This window comes from Acomys russatus, chromosome 12 (genome assembly GCF_903995435.1).
Source record: "Acomys russatus chromosome 12, mAcoRus1.1, whole genome shotgun sequence".
In the NCBI taxonomy this organism is placed as follows: Eukaryota; Metazoa; Chordata; class Mammalia; order Rodentia; family Muridae; genus Acomys; species Acomys russatus.
In genome coordinates this window covers 42118562-42133698 of record NC_067148.1, presented here as the reverse complement: position 1 = coordinate 42133698, position 15137 = coordinate 42118562, and the positions used below count along the sequence as shown (strand labels likewise).

At 50.0% G+C, this 15137-nt stretch overlaps 1 protein-coding gene across 1 annotated transcript in view; it reads right to left on the bottom strand.

Annotated features, from left to right (window-relative positions):
• Positions 1-15137, bottom strand: part of Ramp1 (receptor activity modifying protein 1) — a 47059-nt gene that overhangs the window by 21829 nt on the left and 10093 nt on the right. Inside the window, exon 2 of the mRNA XM_051154352.1 lies at positions 8064-8202. Coding sequence (XP_051010309.1) covers positions 8064-8202 — 139 coding nt within the window. The remainder of the gene's footprint in view (positions 1-8063; positions 8203-15137) is intronic.

Here is a 15137-nt window from a genome sequence, read left to right as displayed (position 1 = left end):
GTGTCTCTCACGAGGTAAGAAATAGCCACTTTCTTTGAGAACTTCAACAGTACCACACAGCCCAGCAAGCAATTATCTGATTTGTCTAGACGTGAGGCTCTGTTGAAGAGACATCCATGCTCACACCTTCCCTGAAGCCCTGGTCACACCATTTGAGAGACAGAGAGAATCCAAATGTTCGTTACTGGACAACCGAGTAAATACAACGTGCTATAAACACTCCGGCCTGACACTAATTCCACTGTTGGGACAGGGACGGAACCAAGTCCTTAAGTGAGGGAAGCCAGGCACAGAAAGGCAGACAGATGGTCTCACTCACACCTGGAATCTCATGCACTGGCCATAAGACAGCTGACAACAGAGGGCTCATGGGCAATGGGTGGCCAGACAGGCCAGGGAGGAGTGGGGAAAGGCTGGAATGAAGTAACAGCTTACTTACTGTATTTTTTTTGGACCATAAGACGCACTTCCCCCCTAAAAGTGTGGGGGGAAATTAGGGTGCCGACTGGGAACATTGCCTTGAGATTGCACAGCATGGGGGCAGTGGGGGGGCGGGGGAGGGAATCCAGCAAGAACAGTGACTATGGTACTGTTTAAAGAGAGGGAGGAGAGGTTTTGAATGCTCTCACTATTAAGTTGTAAGGATAAATGCTTGTGACAGGATGTTTAACCCTGACCTAAACATTTACACAAAGTGCATGTGTATCAAATGTCACACTGTGCCCACCTAGCATGTACAATCCCTGTGTTTTCATGAACCAGATTAAAAATCAGGTTAGGGCTGGCAAGCTGGCTCAGTGGGTAAAGGCACCAGCAACCAAGCCTGATAACCCGAGTTCAATTCCTGGGACCCACGTGGTAGAAGGAAGGAACCAACTCCAGCAAGTTGTCCTCTGATCTCTACACATGGGTTGTGGCGCATATGCTCCCCGGACATTAATCATGATAAATAAAGATTTAAAATAAGTTAAAAAGAACCAAAGCATCTGCTTTCTAGCTGGATCTGTCTGGCAAGTTCTAGGTCCTTCTGTTGCTTTGCCTTCTCTCTCTCTCTCTCTCTCTCTCTCTCTCTCTCTCTCTCTCTCTCTCTCTCTCTCTCTCTCTTTCTCTCTCTCTCAACACCTGCAGCGAAGTCTTTGGTAGTGACTTTCCCATGATACCTTTTTTTTTTTTTTCCACGTTCTCTCTACCTTACCCAGTTAGATTAGATTCCCAGTTAATACACTAGATGCCCTTATGTTTCCATTAGCAGGCCAGGCCTTTGGTTTAATGAGATAACCCTAGTAATGGCACCTTTCAGCCCAGCACACGGAGAGGCCTGGCACTGACTCCATTCCTTTTGCTGGTTCCTGCTGGATTCTGCTGACCCTGAGATGCCCTGTGTTATCATCAAGGACTCAGCCTAATCCTGAGCTGCTCTCCCATTGAGCTTCTTGACAGACCCACCCAGGGGGTAATGGATGAGAAACAGGGCTGTGAGGGTCACAGCCAAAGTGGAGGAGTGCTGTCAAGCCCTGGGCTGGTTTGAGTAGCTAGGCTCTCAAGTAATTTAATTGTTACTTAACCTTGTCAGGTAAGTGTTCATAGCAAAGCTGAGAGGGTGGCCACAAGTTTCAAGGCAAGCTAGGCCTATGTAGGATGTTCCATGTCAGCCTGGACTACAGAGTAACACTGTGTTGAAAACCAAAAACTCAAAATGGTTGCATAGCTTGACCACACAAAAATCAAAGCAGGCCATGGGCTGAGGTAAGCCCTCTCTGCTTGTGGGAAAGTATCCTGAAAACTATTGGCTTCTCTGTGCTGCTTCTTGACAATTTCTGTCTCTGAGACACATATAGCTGTGTCCCCCTATTGAGTGTACATGTGTTTATGTACGTGTATGTGTATGTATGTGTGTGTGTGTATGTGGGACTGTGCGTGGGAGTGTGTGTGTGTGTGTATGTGTGTGTGTTGCTTGGGATGGTGCCCAGGGCCTTCCAGAAACAGGTACATGCTACATCACTGAGCCATACCCCTGGGCCACAGAGTAATTTAAAAATAACCAGGTGGCTCCTCCCTCCAGGCAGAGGTCCTCCTCGCTGCCTGTTTTGTCCTGGGCTGCAGACTCAGATCTGGCTGGATTGAAATCATCCCACCTCTCTCAGTAAAGTCTCGGTGTCCTTTAAAGGACACATCTCAAGCCACCAGCCAAAAGACAGACTTTGTAATAAATGAAACAATCCAGGAAAAGATAGAATTTGATTCCTACTTCACAGGCATAAACTCCAGCTTAGTGTGGATGTAGCTGCAGCAAACAGAACTATATAAGCTCAAAGAAAAGCCATCAGGAAGAGTGACAAATCTGACTGAGTTTAAAAAAAAAATGCATGTTGCTGGGTGGGTGGTGGTACAAGCCTTTTAATCCCAGCACTTGGGAGGTAGAGGCAGGCAGATCTTTGTGAGTTCAAGGCCAGCCTGGTCTACACAGTGAGTTCCCAGGACAGAGAAACCCTTTCCCAAAAAACAAAACAACAACAACAAAACAAAATGAAAAACAAAAATCTCATCAACAGAAAGTACAAGATGGCTGACACCTGCAGACAGCTAGGAGCTCTGCCCGGAGTCTTCTTAGCATTCACTAATCTCCTCAGAAAGCATCAGAAACACAATTTTTAAAAAAGATCTAAGCAAATAAGTCACAGAAAGAAAATAATGATCCCTAAAACATGTGAAGGATGTTCAGAGAGACGCCACTTCTCAGCGACAGTTTTGACACAATAGCACAGTCTGACTGGCAAAGCGTTGAGGACACAGGTGGCCCTGGCACTGCAGATGGGGCACACACGGTGGAAGCTGCAATTCTCATGACATCACCTTCTGACCTTGTGACAGGTGGGAAGGCACAGACAGTCTGTGTGAAGAGTGAGTGAAAAAAAATGCTGGACACAGCTGAAGTGACTCTTCATAGGAAGACAGTTGAGAAACTTCAGAGTGGAATATTATGCAATTATTAAAACAGAGAAGCTTCCCACGTCCTGCTAGGGAGGAAGTTCCATAATGTGCCGCTAAGTAAACACGGGAGCTAAAGTGCAAGAGGCAGGGGAGTTATACATTGTCCTTTATTATTTTATTTACCTATTGGTTTTTTGAGACAGGGTTTCTCTGTAGCCCTGGCTGTCCTGGAATCCGCTGCGTAGACCAGGGTGACCTCAAACTCAGAGAGATCTGCCTGCTTCTGCCTCTAGGGGTCTAGGATTAAAGGCGTGCGCCATCACTGCCTGGGTTTATGTTGTCCTTTAAGAATGAAGATATAAGAAAAGTGCACACACCTGCTCATTTGTGCAAAAGAAACATAGGGAGGAAACTGGAGAGGGCAATGACATATCCGCCACAGGAAGTGAGCGGGACTAGAGAACTAGGAAGGGATGGAGGGCAGGAGGGAGCGCTAACTTCACCCAATGTAGTCACATAGCCAGGTCTAGGCCCAATTTAGTAAATCAAACAGCAGTCTGGGTGCTGTTGAGGGAACTTGGGGAGTGTGCTTAGCACGTACAATCGAGAGAGAATCCTGTGAGGTGAGTGGACCTTGCCCGGTCCATAGGAAACACTCAACCCTGAGACATATATATATATATATCTCCCCATATATGCAAGCCCTACTGTATACATTCTCAGCCTGCTGCCTGCCCTGTGGAATCTGCCAAATTCTCCCACTGTGCAGGCCAATTCTTTCGTGTCTGCCTGTGCACGAGCCTCATGTGTACGGCTATCCAAGGAGGCCAGAAAAAAAGGTGTTGTCAGATCCTTGAAGCTGGAACGACAGGAAGTTGTGAGCGGAGGCTGTAAGTCTGACTTGGGCCCTCTAGAAGAACAACATGTGCTCTTAACCACGGAGCCATCTCTCCAGCCTTCCAATTCTTTTTTAAAAATTAATTATGTTTTTGTTTTAGTGTCTATGACCCTGTATGCGTGCCCACACCACAGATATAAACCTTCCCTGTTGCTCCTCCCTGTTCCTTTGAGACAGGCTCTCCCATTGAGATTGGGTTTCTTACTCTTCCCCCGGCCCCACCAGCTAAGCCAGCAGGCAGGAAGCCCAGCAATCCCCCGTCTCTTCTTCCAGCACTGGGGTTAGAGGTGTGTGCAGCCATGTGTCAGTTCTTTTAGGGAGGTCCTGGAGAACCCAAATCAGCTCCTTATATTCGCCCAGAGAGGGCTCTTACCCACTCACTGAGCCATTTATCCAGCTCCATAAGCCAATTCTTAAAGTCCCTACGGAGAGGGGGGCTACCTGTGTTTCTATCTAGCTTTATGCGGTCACACTGATTCCATGTAATCCAGTGTCTGCATGTGTGTGTGTGTGTGTGTGTGTGCGCGCGCGTGCAAAATACAGGGTTGTACATGCCTGGATTCTAATATGCATATCTTGGGTCCTAAATTTCATACCATGATAGAAGCAATGATGGATCCTTGGAGAAACAGCTGATTGCCAGCCAGCCTGGAACTTAAGAGATAACCGTGGGCAAGGCGAGAAAGTGCTCAGACGAGGACCAGTGCTGTCAAAGGGTAAAGGCCAGTCTGAAAGCCATGCAGTGCAAGAGCCTGCACCATCTTAGGGAGCCCTGGATTAACTCTGTGCACCTGGGTAATCCAGAGCAGTCCCTCCACAATATAAGCATCTGGCCTGGCAAGTTAACCCCACCTGCAATTTAAACCCCGCTCACTGTGGAATGCAACGGGGTCACAGGACCCAGAGAGGAGGTCAGTGACTTGGGCTGTCACTGTGCAGACCACAGACCTAGAGCTTGCAGGCCCGAGATGACCTGTTGAGGTGCCGCTGTGATGTGGACTTTCCTTGCTGCAACCACCCTGAGGCGCTGACTATGGTCACTAATCATTTTCCCTTTCCCATCTGTAGCCCTCAGCTCCTGCTTCAGAACGTCTTTGGTCCACCCTGCCTGTGTCTGTCATCTATGCCAGGCTTCCCCTTGCTGTCAGTCTGCACATACAAGCAATCACTGATCTATGAGGGGCAGGCAGTGAGCGATTCTCCTCAGGGCCCTTACTGTGTCTTCCCTGGAGCAAAATAAATGCAACTTTCATTTAAATACAAACTGTTCAGCCGAGGCAGGAAGCCAATTAGCCCTAAGAACAGTCTGTTCTGATTTTAACAACCTGTCCTTTCTCCTTTTCCAACTCCTGATTCATTCCTCAGCTTAGAAAAGGAGGCCAGATGTCTCCAGGCAGCCCTGGAGAGCAGAGTAAGAAGAGAGTGGGTAAGGATCCCCACGGCACCCCATTGCACCCTGTGGGGCTTGCCTGGGGGGGGGGTCTATGGACACCTTCTACAGGGCTGTAGGCCCTGAGCCAAAGAGCCCGAGTTTACATAGCCCACTCCAGCTGGAACCAACACTCCATCCTGCGCTTTGACAGAGGTGCATGATCCAAGCCTTCCTCTCACACCACAATCGCAGACATCTCGCACTGTGATGATTGGTTTTTAACTGTCAATTTGACACAACCTAGAGTCACCTGGGCATTGTCCAGACCAGGTTGGCCTGTGGGAGAATTATCTGGATTGTGAACTGGTGTAGGAAGACCCAGCCCACTGTGGGTGGCTCCATTCCCTAGGCGGGAGGTCCTGTGTTATATGAGTGGAGAAATCAGAGTGCAAGCAAGCAAGCAAGCATGTGTGTGTTCAGCTCTTTCTGCTCTGACTGGGTGTGACGTGGCTATGATGTGAAGTTCCTACTTCCCACAGTGATCACTGGAACATGGAACTGTAAGCAGAATATGCCCCGTTTTCCCCTAAGCTGCTTTTACTAAATTTTCCATTTTAGAGACTGTCCTCAACAAGAGTGACCTTAGACTCTGCTGAGGCAAAGCATCTCACGGAAAAGAAGCAGGGAAAGACAAGGTCACTGGCCTCACTTAGTAAGAGAGAAGGACCCTCTGCAGGCCAGGGAGGGCCCAAGGGGTGAGATAAGTCTGAATTGAGGCTCATGAGGGAAAGTGGGTTCTGCCTCCCATTAGCCTGTATTCCCCACCCCATGCTCTACCAGGGAGGCTCTGAAGCTCACCTGAGAGCTTTGTCATCCCACAGGACATGCCTGGCCTCCAGCAGGAACCCAGATGGGGCCTGTCCCTCTGGAACATCACCAAGCAAGCTCTTTGTGAATGATACCACCCCGCCCCTTTGCCCTGTGGAGATCTTCCCAAGGGAACTTTCCTGTACTCCTCCTTTTCCCCACAGTGGGTCCCCAAGACTCTCTCTGTTTTCTCTTGGATGCTGGAAGAAAGTGCCCCTTATCACAGGGCACCAAGACTGAACACCTACTGTGTGCTGTGCGTGGTGATGAAGGAAAACCGTGTTCTGTGAAACGCCCTCAGTCACCTTCACAATCCATTCAGACACCAGGCGGCCCTGTCATAGCTGGATGAGAGTCCATTTATCATGAAAGGGCCTTGTGCTACCCAGAGAAAAGTCCAGAAAGACCTCCGAGCTTCACAAGCTTGTAGCTGCCTAGAGAACATGGAGTGGAGACCACACGGTTCCCGGGCACTCGGCTGCAGATAGCCACTCTGCTGTGATGTGGTTAACAGCTGCGTAGATGACTTCCCAGGGACCTGAGGGGCTTCTGAGACAACACTGACTTCCCACGGCCTGTAGATGTCAAGGGTCTGGTTCTGGTCATGAAGCTTGGTGTCTCTGCCTTTATATTATGCCTGCCTTCTTTGCCACCTTGAGTTTTGGGTCAAACTCCTTTTAGCTCTACACGTGGATGTCCCTGCAGATCATTCAAAAAGTATTTTGTCCAGGCAGTAGTACAGGGTGAACTTGACCTAGATTTGCCTGGCTGCTGATGGTCCTTTCGAGGCTAAAGAAAACTACCAGCCACCCGAACTAGAAACTAGAAGAGAAGAAGAGGTGGTGGTGGTGGCAGCAGCGGTGACGGTGGTGGAGCGGGGGGAGGAGGAGGAAGAGGAAGAGGAGAAGGAAGAGGAAGAGGAAGAGGAGGAGGAGGAAGAGGAGAAGGAAGAGGAAGAGGAAGAAGAAAAGAAGGAGGCGGCGACGTGGTGGTGGTGGTGGTGGCGGCAGCAGCAGCATTAGGGATATCTGAGTTTCTAGAAGAGCATTGCTGATTCCCAGAAAAGCCATGAGCATCCCCACCCCTTATCTGACTCTTTCTGTGTTAACATTCCTGCCCTGACTCCTCGGGCTGCAGAAACCTTCTCCCTTTTTCTGTTCTATGGCCATGGGTCAAAGGCTGTCTTCGTCTCTAATGCTCATCTCTTGAACACTTTTTGTCCGAGGGCTAAGCTTCTAGACCCAGGTACCACTTTAACCCCAGATGGAGCTGGCAGCGAGCACGTATGCATGCACACTCACCCACTAGTGCTCCAGGATGCCCCCAATCCCACATAACAAAGTAGAAACAAAGCCTAGAACATGTGCCATGGACATGCCAAGCTTTGATCCTTCCTCCTGCTGGTGGAGAGGCTCTGTCAGGGAAAACCTCCAAGACTGCTGTGGGGTGCCTGGGGACTGACAGTGAGCAAACACTGCTAGAAAGAAGGTAGGCCTTTGGGTTGAAAATCTGGGTCTCATAGGGGAAAGGTTAAGCGGGTGCCACCCCTGGGGGGTGCTGTGGATCATCCCTTCAGTGATAACCTGGCCCCCAAGGACCTGAACTTGAAGCTTCAATGGGATAAGCTGGGCAGAGAAGTGGGATGTCAGCTCTGGCTTGACAGCAGGATGGAAGGAGCCAGCAGAGAGCTCCCTGAAGGCCTGGCTTCTGTCACAAGACAGTCACCCAGGGTTCTGGCACTGAATGGGGGCTCAACTGCCCCCAGGACCTGCACTTGGTTGTTATGGGTACCGATTCTGAACCTTTCATCTCCTGCTTCCTTGGTACCCATGGACACCTGGACAGCCATTGAGGACACAGCTCCTCCTCCTCCTCTCTGCTCATGTCCACATACCAATGACTCTTAGTCGTGTCCTTTTAGACCCCGTGGCCTGATGCCCCACTAGGAAGGAGAGGGCATGCCTGCTAGCCTCCTCCTCTCCTGACAGGACTCACCCTATGGTCTTTCCCCAGTCACACCATAGAGTCTTCCCGATGGTCTCCATGTCTTCTTTGAAGCTGTTCAGGCACAGCTCCTGGATAAGAGTGCCATAGTCAGGATCCCGGCAGGCAGTGACCATGAAGAGATGCTGAGCTGCAAAAGACCACATGGGGGCTGTTACTTACTGGCTCTCCCTCCTGGTAGGTGCCCTCTCCCATCACTTCCCCACCCATTGCTGACCCATGCCAGGGCCCACAAGCACCAGAAATGTGTGTCTGTGTGACCGGGAGAAAGCACTCATCCTAGTTTCATCCCTGACCAAAAGCAACTCAGGGAGTGAGGGATTTAACGCAGATGGTCACATCACATCCACAGGCAAGAGCAGAGAGATGTGGATGCACATGTGTTTGCTTGCTTGTGCTCTCCTCATTCTCTCCATTTTTTACATGGTTCAGGACTCTGTGCCTAGGGAATGGTGCTGCCCACAGTGGACCACCCACTTAACAACCCAATGTAGGAGAGACCCTTCTCCCAGGTAATTCTATGCCATGTTGATAAACAGAACTACCATTGTGCCCAAGGCTCCTAATGGACTCTTTCCTTAGTAAGTTTGTGTATTTGTGAGGTCCCCACCCACGTAGAGTGGGACCCATGAGGCCCTTGTTTGCACTTTTTGGTGCTAACACTGACCTCTATTTTCCCCAAGCTTACCATGGGCTTTTGGCACCAAGCATTGGCCTTGCATTGCTTCAAACCCCCAGCATGTTTCTCCCAACACCTGCATAGCCATGGAAACCAAGGCAGGAGGCACAGCTTGCTGGGACTGAGCCCAGGCCTGCCAATCTCCAAACACAAGGGTTGACCTGAGTCAGCTAGTGACTCAAACATAGGGCAGGCAGGGATCACTGCTGCTCCAATGGGGGTTATTGGAGAGGGTCCTGCTCTGCCTTGCTAACTTAGTACACGGAGCTGTATCATACTACCCAGCCCTGGGCACATTTGTGCCCTGGTGTTTGGCAATCATAAACCAAGCTGGAAAATTGCAATATGAACTGTCTTTCCTCTTTAGTCTGATGAAATGCGAGACCAAAAATAATCCCCCAAGCTCAACTCTGCACAAGCTCAAAGGTGACCTATTTCCCCAGAGCTCAATACCAGTTGTGGTTGATGTGGGCTGGTGATGAGGGCTTCTTTCCTTTGCTCTGTGAGGGGAAGCTGGGAATGCAATTATCACATCCTTTCTCAGAATCTGGCTCCTTAGCCCCCCTATGCCTCCCTGCCCCCCAAGCCCATGCTGGGCATCTCCTGATAGAGCCTAGCTCCTATTCACCAGGCTGGTTGTTTCTCAGACCTAGAAGGGGCTCAGAGGGCTCCAGCACTGCACAGGGCACTGTGGGATCCTTGCTGGTCCTCAGAAGAGAGCTGTGGGTTCGAGGAAAGCCTAGTGTTGCTTAGTAACCCATTTTGGAGAACATCGAGTTGTTCCTCACTGCTCGGCACCAGGGAGCCTACTGAAGCAATGGGCAGAGTGACCCAAGGACTGAGTGCTCATGTGGGCAGCTGGAGGTCCCAGGCTCAGGAGCATGGCCTGGAGAGGGTGGAGACCCAGTGCCTGTAGGCTCCAGAGAACACAGTGAAGCCAGGGTCCTTGGGGGGAACAGTCGGCTCCCCCACATTCTGTATGTTGAAGGGTGGTCCTGCTGTGACTACCTGTGTACTGATGGGAAAACTGAGGTCTCACATTAGAAATGAGTTGAACTCTCAGCAACAGAGGTGGCGCAGACCAGAGCTGAGTTTGGTTCTAGCTCACATCACTTAAGATTTAGCCCTGGTGCTACCTGGCTTGAGATGAGACCCTGGTGGAGAAGCTTGGAGTGTAGCCAGAACGCATGGCCTGAACTTTGAGGGGGGGGCAGGTAAGGAACATCTGGGGGGCGCACATAGAAAGTGGAGAACAAACAAAGGGACCAGAGGGTGCCACCCACAGTGCTGCCAGGAGGGCATCACTGGGTGGACAGATCAGAGGAGAAAGAGTCCAGGTCATAGGCAACAAAACCATCAACTACCTGACAAGGTCAGACCCCAGGGAACAGGAGATATTCATAGGTTGCAGCAGACACTGGAGCATCCCCCTAGGAAGCAAGCTTATCCTATCATGGTCTAGGGGAAGGGGCTGGGATAGGACTGCCTGAGCCTGGACAGGGTGCCCAGCATGGTTAGGGCCAATGCTTCTAAAGCTGGGACAGGGTGGCACCGAGCAGGCCAAATTCCCTGGGAAGTGAGCTGGGTATGGGAGTCCTCCTCACACGGTGAGAACAGACCCTGGACCACGTGTTTTGACAGTGTGGCTAAAGCAATGACAGTGAAGTCCTATGTTCAATTAAAAATAATTTTTTTAAAAAAGGGCTGGAGAGATGGCTCAGAGATTAAGAGCACTGACTGCTGTTCCAGAGGTCCTGAGTTCAATTCCCAGCAACCACATGGTGGCTCACAACCATCTATAATGTAATCAGACACTCTCTTCTGGCCTGCAGCTGTACATGCAGGCAGAGAACTGTATACATAATAATAAATAAAGAAATCTCTTTAAAAAAAATCAACTAAATAGGAGCCTAGTCCCCAGCAGCAAATGGAGCCACGAGAGGCCTGATGGCAGAGCTCTGCAAACCTGGGCTTTCTCTCACTGCAGCTGGGCCTGCCACAAGGCTAGTGCCTGCTGGACTGAGATTCCCCATAGGCATAGGTAGGTCTAGGCTGGGTAGGCCAGGGTACCCTAGGAGGCTGTATGCTCAGGAAGAGAGCCTGAAGATTGTGTCTGGACAGTGGGCTTAGTATAGAGATGGTCACATTTCTGAACTGGCACTAGTGAGGAAGGGATCTAGGTAGTGGGACACACCAGAGTCTTGAGAGAAAAGGGACAGGTGTAAATCATTCCCGGGAGGCACTTCAGAGAAGATTCAGAAGAACAAACCAGCCTTCCTTCAATGTGAGACCTCCATTAGGGAGGAGCTGTGGGAGGGGCTATGGGAGGGGCCATGGGAGGGGCTGCTGGAAGTGTTCTGGACCTGATCCAGAGCCTGGGGAAGCAGAGAAAACAGTAAGGCCTCGCCCCATCCCCCAGCAAGGTCTGGTACCCACTTAAATCCATACAGCAGCACAGTGTATGTATGCCAGACCACATGGGTACAGTGAGTGCGCCTGGGGACTTCTGAGCCAGCTGGGCACACCTGGTGGTTATGCCAGCATCAGGGGAGGCTGGGGAAGGAGTAACTTGCCAGCCCTGTCCCACCAGGATGCCCTGTGGAAGCCTTCCTGAGGCAGACAGGAAGTACCAGGTATACACCCACACTAAGCTCCTGGGGCTGGATGAGCCCCTCAGCCCCATGTGAGTGCCAAGGGTCCTCTCTCCACTTCCTCCCTATACTTTATGGCTCCTGGCACCCAGACTCACCCTATGCAGCACCTGACCTCTCCTTGTATGAACTCCATGCCCCCAGCTGGCATCCCCCAGCTGCCTACAGTTGTAGGAAGCCACCACATCCTTCACAGGCACAACCACATCCTGGGTGCTAAGGGTGAGGGGCACAAAGGCTCCTTTTTTTTTTCTGAACCACTTTGCCATGCTTTCACCTCCCACTAGTTTCTGACTCATGCACCGGTTGTCCTCCTCAGAAGCCAGCAGAGCGGAGCATTCATTTTCATCAAATGCCTGAGATACCCACACAGGACTGTGAGGAAACACTGCTGGGGATGGAAGCCAGGGTGCCTGGGACCACGCGTGGTACAAAGGACTGGCCAGAGAGGATCAAGGATGACCGTGGCCTTCCTTCCTTTTCTGGAAGAGTCAATTTTAGGGCAGAGAAGAGGTTGCCTCAGGAAAGGTTCCAGGCGGCATGCATCAGAACCCAATGTGTGCTGATGCTGGCACTCAGAGGATCTTCTAAAGAGACCTGTTGTCTCCACACCCCCTGTGAAGGGGTCAGGGAACCAGGAGATGCACGCCTGTCCTGCAGAGCCAGGTCACAAGAGAGGCTGTGTTGCCTCCTGTGGAGAGATGGACTCCAATAGGAAAAAGGGCACGAAGAGGCTGGGAGCCAGAAGGACCAACCATGTCCCCTCAACACTCCCAGGGGAATGCTGCCTCTATGCCTCCCCTGACTTCTGCCTTCCAGACCAAGATCTCCTGGCTAGTTGTGGTGCTTCCCTGGTCTGGCTGCAGAGCTGTCCCTGCCCGACCTGGCCCTTGTATCTCCTATTTTCCTCAGTTACCCCTCCACCTCCCAAGAGGGGAGCACTGCTATAGTCATCCCCAACATCTTTCTGCCATACCAACCCTTTCCTGCCTTGGAGAGTGCAGAGCTTACATCTGGATTGTGGTGAAGGGCAGCTCTGCAGGCAGAGAGCAGCTTCATTTTGTAGTCAGAAGAACGTCCTAATCTCTCTTCAAGGACAGGCAACGGTAAACAGTAAAACTGTCCCAAGCTTTAAACTCACCCTTTGGAGTCAAAGGCGTTAAGGAATCACTGAGAACCGCTGCCTTCTGAAACCCAGACTGAGACAATAAGGCTCCTTCAGCTGCCTGTCAGGGCAGGCGCTCCCCTAGGCTGTGCATAATTTAAGAATTCGGGATTCCTGTCCTTCTCTCTACTCCTGGCAAATGCCCCAACTGAACATACATAGCATCACACACAGATAGAAGCCACACAGGTCTAGGACATCAGGAGTGGTGGTGCTGGCCACCATCCTGGAGTGTGCTTGCCTCAGAAGCTCTGGAGATGTGGGCTCAGGGTCTCTCAGACAACAGCAACCCCCAGGGCTTGGATAAACGTCTGTCCTCAAAGGCTCTGAGCCTATAGGACAGTCCCAGGAGCTGATGCCCAGCAGTAACCAGGCACCTGGAAACAGACTTTGCCCTCCACTACCCTCAGTGACAGATGGATCCCACAAAGGAACTGGAGATGAAGGGAGCAAGGACATGCTGAGAACCATTCTCAGCACCATCTCTCCCCCCACACCAGGTCTTCAGGGTATCTTCCATCTGTGTAGGTGGCTCTGACACCCCTAAGGCTCATCCTACACAGTCCCAGGAGAACAAAGGGTTTTATCATTTGACACTAAGGTTGGCAATTCTGCTTTTTGAAGAGTTCTTTCTGGAATCTTTTACCTCTTAGAGGATGTAAACTGCACATCTCGGCAGCCCACAGGACCGTCTCGAAGTTAGACTACTTTCTAGGCTGTGAAACAAGCCTTGACAGATATAAAAGAGCTGATAATTTTCTAGTATCTTATCAGATCACAGTGGAATAAAACTAGAAATAAATAACAAGATAAATCACAGAAGCCTCACAGTTGTTCAGATTGGAACAACATTCTTTTACACATTTGGCTTCTAGTCTCAGCACTTGGGGAGGCAGAGGCAGCTGGGTTTCTGGGAGTTCCAGGCCAATAAGGGCTACATAGCAAGGCCTGCTCAAGATAAAGTAAAACTATAGTCCACTTTCCCTGATGAGCATAGACATGGAAATGCTCAATAAAATACCTGCATATAGAACTCAAGAACACACTAAGAAGAGTATGTGCCATGACTAAATTAACCCCAGGATGTAAGGTTGGGTCAGCACATGTAAACCAACAAATATAACACAACATAGAAACACGAAATCACCCCATCATCACAGGAGAGGCAGAAAAGGCTTTTGAGAAAGTTCAGTGTTGCCTCATGAGGAAACTAAACACAGGAGTAGATCGTAGACTGAACACAGAAAACTGCAGACAGGGGACTGAGAGTATTCCCTCCAATGTCAGATGAGGTAAGGATGCCTACTCTTTTTTATTCTGTGTCTGTCTGTGTGTGCATACACATGACATGTGACGATGCATGCATTCAAAGCATTCACTCTTGTGTGCACGCACGTATATAACAATAATTTTAAAAGGCTGTCAAGTTGAGAGCGGGAGGACAAGAGAAGGGGGAAAGTAGTGTAATTCTATTTCAATTAAAAATGCATTTAAAAAAACCTTTAAAAAAGATCCAAAGAAGAGGCAACACCACAGGCCTCCAGAACGTTCCCAAAGATAGGCGGCAGTGGAATGTTCCAGCAATCAAGAACTTCAAAGGGATAAATCACAATACGGTCCCCAACAGAGTGTGATTCCATCCACACAGTAATGGATGGTGCCTTCAGGAGATAGCAATTGCTGGTGAGGACGAGGCTCTGCACTGCTGGCAAGAGTGTAGGGTGGCGAGGCTGTGGTGGAAGACAGCACAGAGGCTCCTAAGAGATTCAAAGATAAAATTACCATGTGATGCAGCAACCCCTCTTCTAAGCAAGTATATAAAAAATAAATAAATAAATAAATAAAAAGGCAGGGACTTAAAGAGGCATTTGCACAACACGTGACTAGCAGGAACCAAGATGCTGGCCCACATTTCCTTAGATGGAGAAATAACCAAGGTGTGGTATGCCCACACAGTGGGATTCTATTTGGCCTTCCAAAGGAAGGAGAGTGTGACTCACACTATAATCTAGATGAATCTTGAGAATGGATGCTGAGTGGTAAATTGCACATGATTCTATTCTATAAGGTTCCACTGTAGTTAAAACCGTAGAGGTAGAAAGTAGAGCAGTGGCTGCCAGTAGCTGGGAGACAGAGGAAGAGGGGGTTAGAGGTTAGTGTTTAATGAGGACAGTGCTTTAGTCATCCTGGGGTTCTGGGCTGAAGACTCCATGAATGTACTTATGTTCATGAAAGTGAACTCCAGATGTACTTTAGGGAATTTGGGTTGGATGTGGAATCAACTAAAAGATATGCTTCTAGGCAGGTCTAGGGGTGGGGGTGGAGGTTCTTTTGAAAAGGATTAACTGAGGAGAGAAAAGTCTGACCTCCAGAGTGGGAGCCTTCCAGCTGTGGCCCAGATATAAAGAGATTCTAGGGAAAAGTCACTGCTTTACTTGCCCGCTTTCCCTTCTTGCTGGTATGTGCATCTACCCTGCTGCAGCCTCCCTTGCCGCCATCTTTCACTGACATCAAACTCCAGTTTCCCTGGCTTTCCGATGTGGACTGAAGGCCCCCGGGGCTCTCCAGGG